At 51.6% G+C, this 17,451-nt stretch overlaps 1 protein-coding gene across 1 annotated transcript; it reads left to right on the top strand.

The window, feature by feature from the left end:
* The first annotated feature begins 4,664 nt into the window (after positions 1-4,664).
* On the top strand, positions 4,665-12,583 carry RPL3 (ribosomal protein L3). The gene is made up of 10 exons (XM_014963649.1): positions 4,665-4,738; positions 6,021-6,213; positions 6,839-7,007; positions 7,907-8,042; positions 9,277-9,463; positions 9,912-10,072; positions 10,350-10,451; positions 10,958-11,053; positions 11,922-12,041; positions 12,475-12,583. The coding sequence occupies exons 1-10, from the start codon at positions 4,736-4,738 to the stop codon at positions 12,517-12,519; spliced, it is 1,212 nt and encodes a 403-aa protein (XP_014819135.1). The 5' UTR covers positions 4,665-4,735; the 3' UTR covers positions 12,520-12,583.
* Positions 12,584-17,451: the final 4,868 nt, after the last annotated feature.

The raw sequence follows: 17,451 nt of genomic DNA, 5'->3' as shown, positions 1-17,451 counted from the left end.
ACCCCCCCACCCCCTCAGACCCCCGGCACCCCTCATCCACGCAACCCAGCACCCCACGAAGGGGTCAGGCTGCCCCCCTGGGTGAGACCTGGGTGTCCAAGGGGAGCAGTGGGTGATGGTTTTTGGGTGCAGGCAGCTGCCTGCGTCCCTGCCAGCTGCCTGCTCCCCGGGGAGAGGTGCCCGGTGAGCCCCAAAATTGCTCTGCAGCAAAGCCTCGGGCTCCCATTGCTGACATCCCTCAGCCCATGGGCACTGCCAACATCCCTCACCCCACGGATGCTCCTTCCCTGGGAGGGGGCAGCAGGAAAAAGGCCCCTTGCAAACACAGGGAGGATAGATTTTGGGGAGCCCCACTGACTCCGGGTGGTGGAGACTGCAGAATGGCACCTCACATCCCAGAGGCTGCAGCTTTGGGGTCACCTGGGCTTCACCAGTGTCCACAGTACAACCATGGCCACTGGCACTGCCAGGAAGGGATGCCTGTGGAGAAGCCACCCAGCCTTAGGGGGGCAGCTCAAGCTCCTTGGCCTCTGCCTTTTGCACAGAGTAGCTGCGTACCAGCAGTCCGCTGGCTTCTGCAGAGTCCCCGATAATCTACATTAATAGGACTGAAAGGAAAAGCAAGCCCTTGGGTTGTTACATGGCTCCCTAAGCTCGGCAGCGGAAGCCAAAACTGTTTTGATTCTGCTTGTCCATTTCAGCCTGAACACAGCAGAAGCCCAACTGCTCAGCTGAGCAGAGATGCTCTTCACTGCGTTTCCACCAGGCGTACCACGGGACATCTCTGGCTCTTCATTATGGAGATCCTCAACTCCAACCAGGCAGCGGCTTTGCTGGAAGCACCCAGCTGAAGAGTGAGGTGGGAACACTGTGGGCACTTTGTAAGGTCTTACAGCTCCAGGACATCTTCAAAAGGCCCAAAAATACAAAAGTGCCTATGGTGAAAGCTACAACCCCGTGAATTGGGGGAGATGAATGAAAGAGGGGAGATAAATGAAGAGGGAAGAGGTTTGGTTTTGCTACATAGGTATCCAAAGTGCCCCAGTGTTCTGTGTGAGCAGGGTTTGGCCCTGGCCAAACAAGCCAGGTAGGCAGCAAAATGAGCTGCTTCTGCTCTGGACCCAGGCAGAGCGATGGTGCTGCACCCAACTGTCAGCACGGAGGCTGCCGAAGCAGAATGACCAGCTGGATGGCTTATGTTCTGCTCACCTCCAGGTCACACCTACGCAAGAGAGTCAGGCTAGCAGCAAGGGAGCAAAGGGCAGAGCTGTGGGACAGGGAACGACTTGAACCCCGTCTAGCTCCATTTCATTCTGCCTGAGTCTGGATTAATTTTCTTGGAGTCTACAAATTGGCTCCATGACACAACTGGTGGGTTAAGGCCCACCTTCTTTACAATAAAACAAAATTATCGGCTTACTCCCAATTTATTCAGCCTCTGAATGTGGTGGGGGTGGATCTCATTATTCAGCAGTTTGGTTATTTTCCACAGACAACCTCAGGGATGTCTCTAACACCATCTCAACCACCCAGTGGCTTCCTCCTCTTCCTCGCTCTCGTCGTATCCTGCATCCTTGCCCCAGAAAGGGGCTGTAGGTAGCAGCACATGGCCATCAGCAGAGCGGGCCAGGCTCGTAGGTCTACCAACCACCTGGATGCCTGATGCCGTACCAGTTACCTGAAGCTGGGGTTCAGCCCATGTTACCTCAGCTGAGGCTCTCAGGCTGACCCATAGGCAGCGTGACAGCCCGATATTTTGAGCAAGTGGCCAGAAGTCATTCCTTCCTCCTAAAGGACTGGTCCTCGGCACTGGAGGGTGGGCTGGATGAAACCCTTAGCTTTCCCAGCCACTAGGTGCGTGTCCCATGTCCCCAGTGATGTGAAAAATCAGGTGTGGAGCTCGCAAGGCCAGCAGGGCGTCTCTCCCTGTGCCAACCCATGGGGGTCCTGGGAGGGACCAGGCTTGGCAGCATGGCTTTCTTGGCTGGGTCTTTAGCCAGTCCAGTCCCCATTACCCTCTCCTGCCCCTTAGATGTGGGTCCACTCCAGATCCTTTGGGGTGGTCCTCCTTCCCCCTCCTCAGCCAGGAGGTGTGGTATTTCTGGCTGAGAACCAGAGACACTTCACGGGATGTTTGAGCTGGAGCCATACATCACATCAGTTATCCCACAAGGGTCCTCACGCATTTCCCAATCCAAGGAAGTCTGAGGGAGCTTCTTCAGTCATGTCCTATCTGATTTCCCGGCATGGATGGAGGGAGAGTGAATAATTTATCTCCTCTGCTTCAGCTCCCTCTCCGTTCAGGTTTCACCTCGGCTCTGCTTCACCCCTACCCTGAAGAGACACTGCAGTGCCCGCCCCTGTGTTGTCGAGTTTCCAACGTGGGTCGAGACGGCCAACATCTCCCGGAGACATGGCTGGCCCTGGTGGTGCTTATCCCTGTGCCAGGATGGCAGTAAATGGAGCAAGAGAAATAACAGCGTGAAGAACAGCTGTGGACAGGTTCCACAGCAAGTCTTATTTTCAGTTCCTCTTTCACGGCATAACTCTAGCCACCTACATTGGGTTTTATTGTTTATTATGAATTCAACAGCAGCAGACAAAGGCTTTGGTGGAGTTTGGAGCTGCGCTGGGCCAAGCGCCCTGGGAATGCGCAGTAGGACACAGCCCATGAAGAAGACACGGCTGGCCAGCAAACATGCCCCTGCATGAACGGCAAGAAGTTAGTTGATGTCTTCGTCCATTTTGAGATATATGTGAAAGTAACGGGTGCCGGTGTTAGCAGTGAAACCTATTTTATTTTATTAATTTTTAAATTATTTTTTTTTTTCTTGTTACTGCACTTCTGGTGAGGCCACGTCTGGAGTGCTGTTGTTACCACAAACTGGCAGATAAAACTTTCTAAGACTCGATTTAAAGTTTCAGAAAGCAGGCATTCTTTATTGCGGTGCTGGGTGCACAGGAGATAGCTCCTCATATTGTGCACCCCAAATGCTGTTGTCAAATTAAATTTATACACAACAGGTATACATATTCAATGTAATTTCACAAAAACATTAGCATATTCATTGCCTTTCTGTGAATTCATTTACATATTATAATAAGCTTTTGGGCATGTGTAGTCATGCCTTCTGGTGGTCCTTATTTTGAGTGAGGGTCGTTTCTTGCTCAATCTTCGTCTTCTTCACCTGTCCTTTGGCTCACTTTTCATGTTGGCAAAACATTCTAACTGCTTAATTGCTCATTAAAACTAATGATCTCCCTGCTACCACCTGTTTTGTCAGACAATGTCCATATTTATTGCATCCCTGTCTTAGGTCACCATGTTCTCAGGGCCACGTACATCCTTTCATATCTTACTAAATCCTTGAAACCATTTGGGATGGTTGCTAAAACAGCCACGTTTCTTCTCTAAAAGAAGATTCTCTACAGTTTAGCCATTTAAAAACTACATGAAATCTGCCTTATGTATCACTGTGTCCAATTCTGGGCTCCCCAGCTCAGGAAAGACAAGGAACTGCTGGAGAGAGTCCAGTGGAGGGCTACCAAGATGACCAGGCAGCTGGAGCACCTCTCTGATGAGGAAAGGCTGAGAGATCTGGGTCTGTTCAGCCTGGAGAAGAGAAGAGTGAGAGGCGACCTCACCAGTGCTTATTAATATCTAAAGGTTCAACAAGGGCAAATGTAGGGTCCTGCACCTGGGGAGGAAGAACCCCAGGCACCAATATAGGTTAGGGGTGGATCTTCTGGGAAGCACTACTGAGGAGAAGGATCTGGGAGTCCTAGTGGATAGCAAACTTTCCATGACCCAGCAACGTTCCCTTGTTGCCAAGAGGGCCAATGGAATCCTGGGCTGCATAGGGAAGTGTAGCCAGCAGGTTGAGGGAGGTCATTCTTCCCTTCTGCTCTGCACTGTTGAGGCCACAACTGGAATACTGCGTCCAGTTCTGGGCTCCCCAGTTCAAGAGAGACAGGGAACTACTGGAGAGAGTCCAGCTTAGGGCAACTAAGATGATTAAGGGATTGGAGCACCTCCCTTACGAGGAAAGGCTCAAAGAGCTGGGACTCTTTCGCCTGGAGAAAAGAAGGCTGAGGGGAGACCTTGTCTATGTTTACAAGTACCTAAAGGGTGGGTTGAAGGATGATGGAGCCGGACTCTTTCCAGTGGTTTCCAGCGATAGGACGAGGGGCAACGGGTACAAGCTGGAACATGGGAAGTTCCACTCAAATACAAGGAAAAACTTCTTTCCGGTGAGGGTGACAGAGCCCTGGAACAGGCTGCCCAGGGAGGTCGTGAAGTCCCCTTCTCTGGAGATTTTCAAGCCCTGCCTGGATGCTTCTGAGTGATGTGCTCTGGGCAGCCCTGCTTTGGCAGGGGGGTTGGACTAGATGATCTCTGGAGGTCCCAGATCCAGACAACTCCGACAATTCCGTGAATTCCGTAAAGGGCGGGTGTCAGGAGGATTTCAGTGCCGCCCGGCGGCAGGACAAGGGGCCAAGGGGCCCAAACCGGGACACGGGGAGACCTGCACCTCAGAACCAGCCGGGGGTGGGCCTTTCCCGCGCCGCCCCCGCACTCTTGTGGCCCCGCTCGCCACCCGTAGCTCTACCCGCCTCTCGCGAGACGCCGGCGCGCGGCACGCACCTGCGCGGCGCGTCATCGGGAGGGGCGGAGCGACTATAAAAGGCTCCCGGGGATAGGTTTCCGGCCCTTCCGGCCCGGTGCGGGGACAAGATGGTGGGTGCATCTGGCGGGGGCGCTGCCTGGGCCCGGCCGCGCCATCCGGCGGCCATCGGCGCCATCCCGTCCCGCACCGATGCCTGGCCCCGCTCCCGTCTCCCCCGGCCCTTGCGGGAGGCCGACGCGGGGTTTATTTCGGGCGCGGCGGGAGAGGCTTTGCCTCGGGAAGGCCGGCCGGGCCTGCCGGGGCCTGGGTGGCGGGCGGCTGTTGGGGGGCTGCCGGGAGGGCGCTCTGCCCGCGGCGGGGTTTGCCGTCCTTTTTGTTTAGAAGGCGGCGGGGTGGGCTTTGCCGGAGCAGCGTCGGCTTGGCCGGGGTGGCAGGACAGAGCGCGGTGGGAGTGGGGGCTCCGGCGAAGGGGGTCAGGCCGTGGTGGGGGGGTGCGAGCAGGCCGTCAGACCCGCCTGACAACGCGCTAAACCCCCTTCCCTCCGCAGGGCCGCGTTTCGTTATGTCACACGTGCGCCAGGCCTTGCGTTGCTGGCGAATTTTAGTTCTGCCGGCCCGTGCCACCAGATCTGTAATCCTAGCAAAAAAGCCCTTCCTGGGGCTGGGGACCTTTGCCTGCTTTAAGTCAACTTGTGTCGAGTAATTATTTGTTTTTAAAAGTAAGATATATTTCTTAGCTGTGGGTTGTTAGCTCCATGTTTAGCTGTATGGTATTTTTCTTAATTTTGGGTGTGAGATTAGGTGGGTAATTCTATTTTGAGCTGAGGCTTCTCCAGATAGAACCCAGCCTTCCTTGACTCTTGGGTTGTGGCTGGTATTTGAGGAGAACAGCTTAGAAAAAAACCCAGCACTTCCACCGAAAGTGGCTGACTCCAAGGTGGATGTTGAAATACTGTTTTACTGCAGCTCTTCAAACTGAAATTGCTTTAATAATGCTTATTTTATAGCATTATCGATTTCTTGAGACGTTGTAAAGTTAATCTGTGCTGCTCCATTTTCTAGTTTTCTGGGGTATATTGAGATTCTGGTGGTGTGGTGTGGCTGAACTACAGCTTGTGGGGTTCCCTAACTAGAGTGGGACTGGATGTCTTAAAATAAGCTTGAAAGGGAGGGGCCATCAAGGAAATCTAGGAAGCACATGGTTGGGGTGTGAGGATTACTTTTTTTCTAATATTATAATAGAATTCAGCACAAAACAGCTGATGCGAAGAAGAATTTCTAGAATGCAAAATATCTTGTGTATACATAATGTTTCAAGGCAAGAATAGGATTGTCCTTGGACCTTGCATGGGTCTCTACAGCAAGCACTAAAAGTTTATTTTCTTTCTCTAGTCTCACCGCAAGTTCTCAGCTCCGAGGCACGGGTCTCTGGGCTTCCTGCCCCGCAAGCGCAGTAGCAGGCACAGGGGCAAGGTGAAGAGCTTTCCCAAGGATGACCCCAGCAAGCCTGTCCATCTCACTGCCTTCTTGGGGTACAAAGCTGGCATGACGCACATCGTCCGTGAAGTCGACAGACCTGGATCCAGTATGTATTAATGTTCCTCTGAGTAAAGGAGGTACTTCTCTTTATGAATGGCAAAATATGGCCCGTTTGTTACTAGCTGTGGATTTTAGTCCTAGCTTGACTACACCGTGTTCAGAGTCCCTGAGTGGGTTGGGTTTAAAGCACCCAAACTCCTCCCACTTTAATGTGAGTGATGGCCCAGCAGCAAGGCTTCATGTCCAGCAGTATCAGTCTTGTTAATGGTCCTGTGTCTGAGATGGGCAGTGACCTGATGGTTTGGTTTAGCTCTACAGTAACAGGCTACTTAGGATGAGCTCTTCTCGATGAATAAACATCAATAAATTACATTTGGCGGGGTTTTTTTGCTGATTGTGTAGTCCTGAATGTGATTACTCGCTACCATCCTTTGTGCCTATTGGGTGCTGTGCTTCCTACTGAGCCAGCCTCAAATTTTTGAAGGCATTAAATTAAAACTTGGTCATAAGTTACAAGTTGGTCGCTTTGCCATGCATCATCTTTCCCTTTGTGAAAAGAACTTGAGTCATGTAACCTTCCATGTGAAGGATTTATGAGTGAGTAAGAGAAGACGATGTTTAAAAGCTGATGCTGGTGGTAATTATTGTGCTGTGTTTGTGTCTTCATCCAGAGGTGAACAAGAAGGAGGTGGTCGAGGCGGTCACTATAGTGGAGACTCCTCCCATGGTCATTGTGGGCATCGTGGGGTACGTGCAGACTCCTCGTGGTCTCCGCAGCTTCAAGACCATCTTTGCTGAGCACATCAGCGATGAGTGTAAGCGTCGCTTCTACAAGAACTGGTAAGAGAGCAGGGCCTTTGCATTTTGCCTAAATCTCATTGGTTACTTGTTCTGCTGGGCTGCAGATTATCCTTGGACAGCTTTTTGAAGAGGCTTTTCAGCAGTTTCACTGCCCTTTCAGCAGTCTTTGGCCCGGATGAACTGGCTTAATAATGGGATAGGCTGTGGGAATGGCTCTGGGAGGGTGACAGCATAATGTTAGTTGGTGTGTTTCTTGGCGTAGGGGAAGCAGTGTTGGTTTTTGCCTGAGATCTCCTTAATGGGCTACACATGATGATACTTCGACGGGCGGACATAAGGAAATCGCCTCTGGTGCTTGTTGTTGAGTGTCGAGTCCTGACTGTAGCCCTGTTCTCTCAGGAAAGGGGAAGACAAGTGTTACTCCTGATTACTGTTCCAGGCACTGTTGTTGTGATTCAGAGTATGTGCATTTGCCCAAGTGTGGCTCCAGGGTGTCTAGAGCTCACAGCCTGTTTATGAACTTTGCAGGCTGACTAAACGTCAGAGGAGAGCAATAATGATCTCAAGGGTGCTACTGTTGGGCATAGCTGGCACTTGCAAGGGGGGAAATGACAGTGTTCTGAAGCAGACAGCAGTTAACAATTGCTTTAAAAATCTGTTGTTTTTTTTTTCTGTTATTGTTTGACATCTCTCTACAGTCTTTTGTCTTCTATAGCATGAATGTTAATGTGCTTTGGAATTCATGGCAGCTCCGCTCAGCTCTGGCAACTTTGCCTCTGTCTGATGAGCTCCAGGCTCCGCTTGCCAGTGGAAAAGAGTCCTTAGAAACTGGCAATGAGCCAAAACCAGCTAAGGTGGCAGCTCCTTCCGCTCGTCCCCGTTTCCCAGGGGATCGATGAAGGGCTTAGCCAAACCTTGTCTCTGCTCTGCTCCTGAAGGCACAAGTCCAAGAAGAAGGCCTTCACCAAATACTGCAAGAAATGGCAAGATGAGGAAGGCAAAAAGCAGTTGGAGAAAGATTTCAATAGCATGAAGAAATACTGCCAGGTTATTAGAGTCATGGCTCACACTCAGGTAAGTGTCTGCAGGACTGAGGTGTGCAGTGGAAACAACTAAGAGCACGCATAAAGCTTGATCTGTGTCTGTAGGGAGATTTCTGTCCTCCCCTGCAGCCTCATGCTGTCTGTTAAACATGATGCAAATACTATTAATTTCTGTACAAAGCCTGTGCTCACAGGATGCTTGAGGAGCTGTGATGGCAACTGCTGGCAATCTTCTGAAGCAGTGTTCAAAAGACTGCTCCATAATGGGAACTTCTTGGACTCAGTCCTGTGCTGCTATTTTGTAGACCTGGGCTCTATTAATTAGCAGGCCGAACATTTAATTCTGGCGTGTGTGTTCAGCATCCCTTCAGTCTGCGTTCTATAGGAATTGCAAACACTCCAGAGGCTTTTGGTGGCTTCTGTTGGTCAGCTGGAAGACACATACTGCTGAGTGGTGCGGTGATGTCTCCCTTAGCCATCAGTACCTTGCTAGACTTTCTTGGGAGATGCAATTAAGTCTTTGAATTGTCTGTAAGCACAATAAAAATATCTAGTTCTGACACTGCTTATTTTACTATAATTAATTTCCTATACAAGACAGCAAAGATAGTGATAGCTGTTAATACTTGTGTCAGTCCCTCTGTGCTAAATGCAGTAGAAGTAACTGCAAATCTAGCCTTACCCAAAGTGTCCCTCAGTGTGTTGGGCTTTATCATAGAATGCTTTGGGTTGGAAGGGAGCTTTAAAGATCATTTAGTTCAACCCACTGTCATGAGCAGGGACACCTCCCACTAGACCAGGTTGCTTAAAGCCCCATCCAGCCTGGCTGTGAACACTTCCAGGGCTGGGGCATCCACAACTTCTCTGGGCAACCTGTGCCAGCATCTCACCACCATCATAGAAAAAATTCTTCCTTATGTCTAATCTATAGCTACCCTCTTTCAAGTTAAACCTGTTGCTGCTTGTTGCTCCTGTCCTTCCTGGATGGAGTTTAGCTAGAGGTTCTGGGGTTAGAAATGCCTGTTAATTTTGTGTTCCTGTTGGTGACATATAACTTCCAGATATTGTGACTTGTCACTTGAGCCACAACACAGCCTTTCCCCTTATTGTAGGGCCCTTTATTTTAGTGTGTTGATGTTGTATCTCTTGGAAAAGGGTATGTTTAGTTAGATAAACAGATTAGGGCAGAACTGGAAAGATAGTGGGGTAGCTAATGAGGTCTGTCTTGGAAGAGCAGAAGCTAAATTTCATCCTTTGTTTCCTAGATGCGTTTGCTTCCCCTGAGACAGAAGAAGTCTCACCTGATGGAGATCCAGGTGAATGGTGGCACTGTTGCTGAGAAAGTCGATTGGGCCCGGGAGAAGCTGGAACAGCAGGTGCCTGTGTCATCTGTCTTTGGCCAGGATGAGATGATAGATGTCATTGGAGTCACCAAGGGCAAGGGTTACAAAGGTAAACACATGGAAGTTCTCCTTTTTGTGAGTGGGATACAGATTGTAATGAAATCCTAGCCTTGAGCTTTCGCAAGTGTGTGGGCTAAGAGCTGAGAAGGTAAATCCATACTGCTGTCACAGTTCAATGATGAGACCATGGAATGAGCGCTGGGCACAGCGCCTGACATCCGTGAGGAGTCATTCCATGCTGCCTTCCTTCTGAGAACACAACCCAGGGACAGCCAGGGAGGGAGTGTGGGTGGTGCAGGTGCAGGTTGATGTGGTTTTCCACATAATTTCCTGGATTTCCACCAGGAAATGTGGTTAATTCCTGGGGTGCTGGGTCTGGGCTTCCCCCCTGCCTGGGGACAGCAGCTTGAAAGATGGCTTAAACTCTAGTTGAACAACTTGGTGACACACCTCAGCTTGACAGTAGTTCTAGCAGCACTGTTTCTTTCTTTTTCCAGGTGTTACCAGCCGCTGGCACACCAAAAAGCTGCCCCGCAAGACTCACAGGGGTCTGCGCAAAGTGGCCTGCATCGGTGCGTGGCACCCTGCTCGTGTGGCTTTCTCTGTGGCCCGGGCTGGTCAGAAGGGGTATCACCATCGGACTGAAATCAATAAGAAGGTTTGTGTCTCACAACTGCTGGGAGGAAACAAGAGCTGGCCAAGGTCACTTGTTGTGTGACAGTGAATAGAGTGGAGAGTTTGGCTTTGGGCATTTTGCCCTCTTTGAATGTCATCACAAGGGCAGTAACGGTAGTCCCTTATGTTGGATACACATAAAGTTCTTGTATGGCCACATGTTTTCAAAGTGCAACCTTAATGTAGAATTGTTTGCATTTTGCCTGTTAACAGACCCATTCTCCTACCTTTTGCTAAGTTGAAATTCTTCATATTTTTAGATCTACAAGATCGGTCAGGGTTACCAAATCAAGGATGGAAAGCTGATCAAAAACAATGCGTCAACTGATTATGACTTGTCTGACAAGAGCATTAACCCTCTGGTGAGTTGCTGCAGCTCTGTGGAGAGAATCTGCTTGTGAGCTGCAATCTGAAGAGGCAAACGGGCCTGGTAATGAGTTGCAGAATTACTGAATGAAGAGCTCTCGAGATAAAACTCGGCTGCTGTGGGAGGTGGTGTTGCTTAGTCATTCTCAGTATTGACTGGTATAACTTGCTAATTGCGTTTGATATGTGGCAATAGTATAGAGAGATGTTACAAACCTAGAAATGATCCTTGTAAATAAGGAATAACTTAAGCAGGGAGAACAGCTTTTGCTGGTTTTTGTCGGCCTCTTCTTGTTGCTGCTGTTTTTAGCAAAAGTCTTACAGCAGCAAGTAAACTGCTGTATCGAGAAACTTGACCAGCAGAAGGTAATACTGGAAATGGGATTTTGATGAATCTGGGAATGGCCGAGACACAGAAGTGCTGTGAGAACATCAAGCTGTGGGCAGATGTGGTTGCTGGTCCTGCTTTATACAGAGCACTGACTGCTCTCTCCTTGCTCAGGGAGGCTTTGTCCACTATGGTGAGGTGACCAATGACTTCATCATGCTGAAAGGCTGTGTTGTTGGGACCAAGAAGAGGGTCCTGACCCTGCGCAAGGTAAGTACTGCAGCCTCCTGTCAGATGGGCTGGAACAGCTTTTGAGTGAGCTCCACTACCCCTCCTCCTGGGTTGGAAGGGACCCTCAAGATCAGGTCCAACCATTAACTTAACACTGCCCAAACCATTGCTAAACCATGTCTGTCAGCACCATGTCTACCCGTTTTAAATACCTACAGGGATGGTGACTCAGCCACTTCCCTGGGCAGCCTCTTCCAATGTTTCATAGCCCTTTTCTGTGAAGAAATTTTTCCTAATATCTAATCGAAACCTCTACTGGCACAGCATCACTTCGTTACAAACTCCTTTCAGGTAGCTGCAGAGAGCAATAAGGTCTCCCCTCAGCCTCCTTTTCTCCAGGCTGAACCACCCCAGTTCCCTCAGCTGCTCCTTGTAAGACTTGTGCTCCAGATCCCTCACCAGCTTTGTCGCCCTTCTCTGGACATGCTCCAGAACTTCAGTGTCTCTCTTTTGAGGAGCCTAAAACTGATCACAGTATTTAAGGTGGGGCCTCACCAGCACTGAGTACAGTGGGACAATCAGTTCCCTAGCATGAGGTCCTTTCCCCGGTTAATTTGGTCCAGGGCTGTTTGGTGTTCTTTCGGGCTGAGAATTCTCATGGATCGTAGGGACACCGTCAGGGCGACTCGGGCTTGCCTGCTGGTGTGACCTGATCAGTCTTCAGCCTTGAAGGCCAAAGGTGCTGGCTGGCTTATTGGCAAGTGCTCCTTGGACCATGTAATAGCAGCTGAAGCATGAGGTCAGAAGTGACTTAGAAGGTGTTAGCCATGGAGTTGATAAGAGGTAGCCAGCGTACTGGCAGGCTGAATGGGTGCTGCTGCGTGCTCACCTCCTATCTCTCTTGTAGTCCCTGCTTGTGCAGACCAAGCGCCGGGCCCTGGAGAAGATTGACTTGAAGTTCATTGACACAACCTCCAAATTTGGGCATGGCCGCTTCCAGACAGCTGAAGAGAAGAAGGCTTTCATGGTAAGGACACTTCTGAAGCTGGTGGCTTCGTGTTGCTTCTTACAGCAGCCCCGCTCTTGGCAGGCTGTGGGTGGTGGTCTCAATTTGTTGCCTGTTGGAGAAAGCAAGTCTTGAGTCCCGAGTGTGTGGCCAGGGTTGGAGAGCAGTTTGACTGCTCCAGAGCTGCACGGGAGCTTGTCCACAAGGTGGCACCAGCGTTTCTGCTCTGTTATGGCTGAAGTCACTGGTGTGGTGCAGCACAGGCTGTGCTGAGTTCAGCTCTCCCCCAAAATTTAGCTGTGGGGACTGGGCTTGGAATTTCCAATGGGCTACAGCATTGAGGGCTTTTTTTTTGTCTTAATTTCTTGGTGGTAATTACAGCATTGTAATTGTAATGTGGTCTCTGGTGCAGACTGCTGTTTACATAGTTTCTTTTAATTATTTTTTTTTTCAGGGACCACTCAAGAAAGATCGTATTGCAAAAGAGGAGACGGCTTAATATGCGGAACGGTCCTGTGGCCTGGGTGCTCTCAGACCAAAAAATAAATATTTTAAAGAATTTAGCTTTGCCTCTTGCTTTATACATTGCTGTGTCAGGTCCATTACTCTCACTGCAGGGCCCTATGCATGGGACCAACCCAACCAAAAAAAGCAAGTAACACTCAAATTCACGAGCAGCCAGCTCACAGCAGGGCTCCTGTAATGAGAGAGAAGCTGCAACTGCAGTTTTGGGAGGGCAAAGATTTTGGGGCGGAGCGAGGCTCCTCTGGTTGTGTGAAGTGGTAAAGCAAGAGCCCTAAATTTTTGTAATAACTGCTGCGTTATTCCGCATGTTAATCCTCTGCTGGGTGGCTAGAGAGAGCTCCTTTGGATCAAGCTGGTTTTGAAATAAATGAAACTACTTCGCATTGGTGAAACACTGTTAAGTTGTAGGTAGGTGGCTGATGCTGGCTGTTGCCGTGGAAACCCTCCCATTTCCCTGTGACAGGGGACGTGACCCGCATGCTGTCTGCAAATGCAGCTTGTGGCTCTTCCCCGGAGCAGCAGGAGGCAGCAGGTGACAAGTTCCTACCTCGTAGCTGCTGGATATTCCTGAATCCAAAGGCTCTGCCTGGTGACAGGAGCCAGCCCTGACCCTGGACAAGGCTGACCCTCCATCCTCGGGGAGGAGGGAGATCCACGGGTGCCACTGGTGTTGGGTTACTGCATGGCTCAAAATACTCCGTCTCGCCAGGAGCAGACGGCTGGGCCGGCGTTCCCAGCCCGGATGGTCTTCTGGTGAAGGGCAGAGGAGACGGGGTGCCTGTGTGTGGGACCTGCTCCCAGAACAGCACCAGTCCCCGAGGAAGCCCTGCGTTTTGGGGGAGCTGAGGCCTTATACCAAGAAAGGCAGCGGTGGCCCCGGGCGCTCGTCTGCCTCCAGCCCCAACGGTGAGATCACTTGTGCCTGGGGCCGTAGCCTGGCTGAAGGCTTGTGTAAATTTAGATAATTGCGCTGGCGTAGCCTTCGCTGACCATAATTGGAGACGTGGCCGTGGTGGAGGCAAGAACCCTCCAGATCCACGCACCGATGTGACTGTGCTGCCCTGAGAGGGACCCCGTTTGATGCTGTTTGCTCTTAACTGAAACAGGGACAGGTGAGTGGGGAGAATGTTACTGGTGGCGATGCATAAGAGCCTTCGAAGAGTTAAAAGGTGGCAAGAAGGAGGAAAAACATTTACCTTGTTTCCCTAGAAACCAGACTCGATGACTGCACAAGCTGCCTGGCTCCCTGTCAGCCTCATTTAACACATGAACCTGCTGCCTGATTCCAGCCAAGTGTAACAAGAGAGGTCTCACCCGCTATTTTTTTTTTTTAATATTTTTTTTTTCCCCCCACAAGTCTCAAATCAGCAAGTGGGTAGAGAAGAGCCTTCAATTAGTCTTCCTTCAATCCAGGCAAAGTGGAATTTCCAACCTCTGTCTGTCTTGAGGCTGCAGTCCTGTGAGCAGCTGTGTAGAGCGAGGTTTTCCTGCCTGTCAGAAACCCTCAGGTGGTCTCTTCACTCAGGGGTGAGGTGGCTGTTTTAAAGCACATGTGTGCTGCTGTCTGCTACTGCAGCTTACATCCAACCAGTCAGATGCAGCCAAGGGAACTGGGATTATCGGGATAAACTGGGATGTGTTGGGGATGAGCATCCATGATGAGCTATGCGCTGCCTTGACAAAAATCTGTAAAAGCACCTCGTTTTACCCAATGGTGGGAGCTCCAGTGGAGACTGAGGGGCTGGTGAGTGTATTTTGAAGTGGCAATGGCAGCAGAGGGAACTTTTAGTCAAATTAGCACCTAATTAGAAGGAAGCAGTCCTGAAGAAGTGCTGTCACTGTGGAAGATGCTCACCCCATGTCTAACAGGAGGAGCTGCTTTGGCTTGAGACCCTGTGCCAGATTTAGGTTTGTTTCTTCTTGAAGCAATGATTCCTGACTGATAAAACACCGGATGGTGGAGAAAAAAAAAACAAACCAAAAAACCCATAAAAGCCATTTTTTAATTCTTTATCCATCCTGGGGACAAGAGGGTGCCCAGCGTCAGGAGGTGGCGCTCCTTCCTCTGTAGATGGTGTGCTGGACACTTGTCCCCAAGGGCTTGGCTGGTGGGGCTGGCCTGGAGAAAACCCCACATAGCTGAGTCCAGGTCACATGGGGCTACGTGGTCTCTCTTGGCCCCTCCAAGGGCTCCCTGAAGCTCCTGATGTCTCCTTCACACTTTGCTGGGGAGCTCTGGGGATCCAGATTTGGGAGGTCCCCTCAAGGCCATGCTGGTGGAGGGCAAAGCCAGGGGACACGGGGCTGGCTTTGGCAAAGCTTCCCACTCCCAACACCTGGATTTGCCCAGCAGCCCTTGTCCCCCCAGCCTTCCCGATCCTGCAGGGCCTCCGTCTGCTTTGGGGACAGTCCCCAGAGCAACAGGCAGCAATCAGCACAGGTGACACATTGGTCTAGCAGCTCCCCAGAGCCCAGAAACTGATTTTAGGCAGGGGTTATGATTTATTTTTTTTAAACCACTGTCTCTCAACATTGGGTTTTTTCTGTTCAGCACAGTTGTCTCTCCTGCACAGCTCCCTGGGCGCGTGTCTTCTGCTCCAAAATGGCCAATGACCTCCCCATCAGAAAAGATCCTGTGCCTCGGGACAGGCACAGCCCTGACTCAGGGAGTCCTTATAGCAGCCTTCCAATGTCTGAAGGGAGCCTAGAGGAGAGCTGGAGAGGAACTCTTTGTCAGGAAGTGTAGTGACAGGACAAGCTATAAGGGTTTTAAGTTGGAAGAGGGGAGATTTAGATTAGATGCTAGAAAGAAATTCTTCGCTGTGAGGGTGGTGAAACACTGGAACAGGTTGCCCAGAGAAGCTGTGGATGCCCCATCCCTGGAGGTGTCCAAGGCCAGGCTGGATGGGGCTTTGAGCAACCTGGTCTGGGGGGAGGTGTCCCTGCCCATGGCAGGGGGGTTGGAACTCGATGATCTTTAAGGTCCCTTCCAGCAGGGGAGTTGGACTAGATGATCTCTATGGTCCCTTCCAATTCTAAAAATTCAGTGAAATTCTGTGATTCTATGACCCTGCTGGAACAGCACTGGGCACTGTGGGAACCTGCCCCATCCCAGCTGGTGCCAGGAGAGCCGTGTCTGGGAAGCGGGGCTGGGTTTCACCCCCGGCACCCCCCAGCTGCCAGCGGTGCCGGGGCTGGGACCTGGTGTTCCCCAGGGAGGTGGGGGGCCACTTTTCCAGCCTTCCTGGGGCGCATCTGGCTCTGGCGCTGCCTCTTTCACTCGCTGGAGATGAAACAAGATGCAGCTGCGACGCTGGAGCAGAGACATTAGAAGCGTGTGAGGACACCCGGGGGGGAAAAATAATAAATGAAACAAAAAAAAAAAAAAAAAGCGGGTTCAAGTCGGAGGTCTTGGCTCCCGCAGTCGGCTTCACAAGTGGCCCAGCTGACACCCCTGCCTCCCGCCTTTGATCCCGGTGACAGGCGGGGAGCTTCAAGTATGCTGGATGGAGGAGAGAGGCTGCTGAAGGTGCCCCGGGGGAGCCATGGCCGGGTTCACACACCGAACGGCAGCTTTTCTGCTGGAGCGGCTCTGTTGGGCTTTTCCTAGCACGGCCTGCGTTTGATTTGCAGCCCCCACTCCCCCTCCCCAGCCCGAGGACTGCTGTTGTACCTGACAACTCTCTGGCTTCTCACCAACCCTTAGAAGTGCCTGTGAAACCCAGGGGGCATGGAGTATGGGTCGCTGCGGAGGTCAGGCCTCTCCCTGTGTGGGGCGAGGGGGTGGTGGGCAGCCCTGCTCTGGGACCACAGCCCCACTGGCACCCCGAGGTCCCTGTGCCCAGCCAAGGCTCCACCAGCCCCATGGCCACCATGGCTTTCCTGCTGTTTGGTGTCAGTGGTCCCTGTGCAGCACGGCCCCCTGGCTGGGCACAGGGCTTACAGGAGCCCACGTGAGTTTTGGGAAGTCTTCTCAACCACCGAAATCATGTGTTTCTGCGGCAGCCGCCAGGCACAGTGGGGAAGACTAAATTTATCTTCTTCCAACTTCCCCAAAACGTGGTGCAGGGCTGTCCTCCCTCCCCGGAGGGGACAGCTGCTGTGCCGGGATCCCAAGGACTCCCAGGTCTCCCTATCCAACCCCAAAGCACCCCGATGGCGGGGAGCACTCTGTGTTCAAACCCAAGGATTAAAGCGGATCCAGCCCGGAGCCCTTAAGGGAGGTGGGAACACCTCTCAGAGGGTCTCACTGGGCTTAGGCATCATTTCACACCCAGGCGCCGCATCACAGGGCTTTTAAAATATATATTTTTGAACTTCTCTGTTGACACCAGCAGCAGTAGACTGAATTAAGCCACCGAGGGCCGTTCCCACTGCTCATGGCAGTGTGTATGGCTGGTGGGAGAGGCTGCCTCCCTGCGCATCCTCCCGCAGAGACAAATCCTCCCCCCTCAGCTCTATGGCTGGAGCTCGCTGCCGTGTGCTCTGCTCCTGTCTCCCACTGTCTTCGAGGGCTGGATGGAAACCAAAGTTCCCCTTGGGAATCAGCCAGCAACTGGGGCCCCGGCGGGCCAGGTCGGCCAGGAGCTGTTGATGGCGGGAGGTATTTATAATCTTTGTTTGGTTCCAGCAAGGCTGGACGCCCACTCCCGCTTCCCCCCATACAATAAGATCAAACAGCTCCGGGACATTTCCTCGCTCCTCGCAGATGAAATCCCTGCATCTGCCGCCCCGCTCCGCCCCGCCTGGGGCTGCAGCTTCTTCCTTCACTCGAAGACTTGGTTGAGGGGGGAGGGTGGTCGCCACTGCCATTTCCTCTACCTCAGAATGAGGGATTTGCTCGTTTTTCCCTCCCTCCTCCATTTTCAGAGCTCGTGGGTGAGGGGTGTGGGGGGACTGGGATTGC

The sequence above is a fragment of the Calidris pugnax genome, unplaced genomic scaffold (assembly GCF_001431845.1).
Source record: "Calidris pugnax isolate Ruff unplaced genomic scaffold, ASM143184v1 scaffold44, whole genome shotgun sequence".
NCBI lineage: Eukaryota > Metazoa > Chordata > Aves > Charadriiformes > Scolopacidae > Calidris > Calidris pugnax.
Note: the sequence above shows the minus strand (reverse complement) of the source record. Positions and strands in the feature narration are given on the sequence as shown.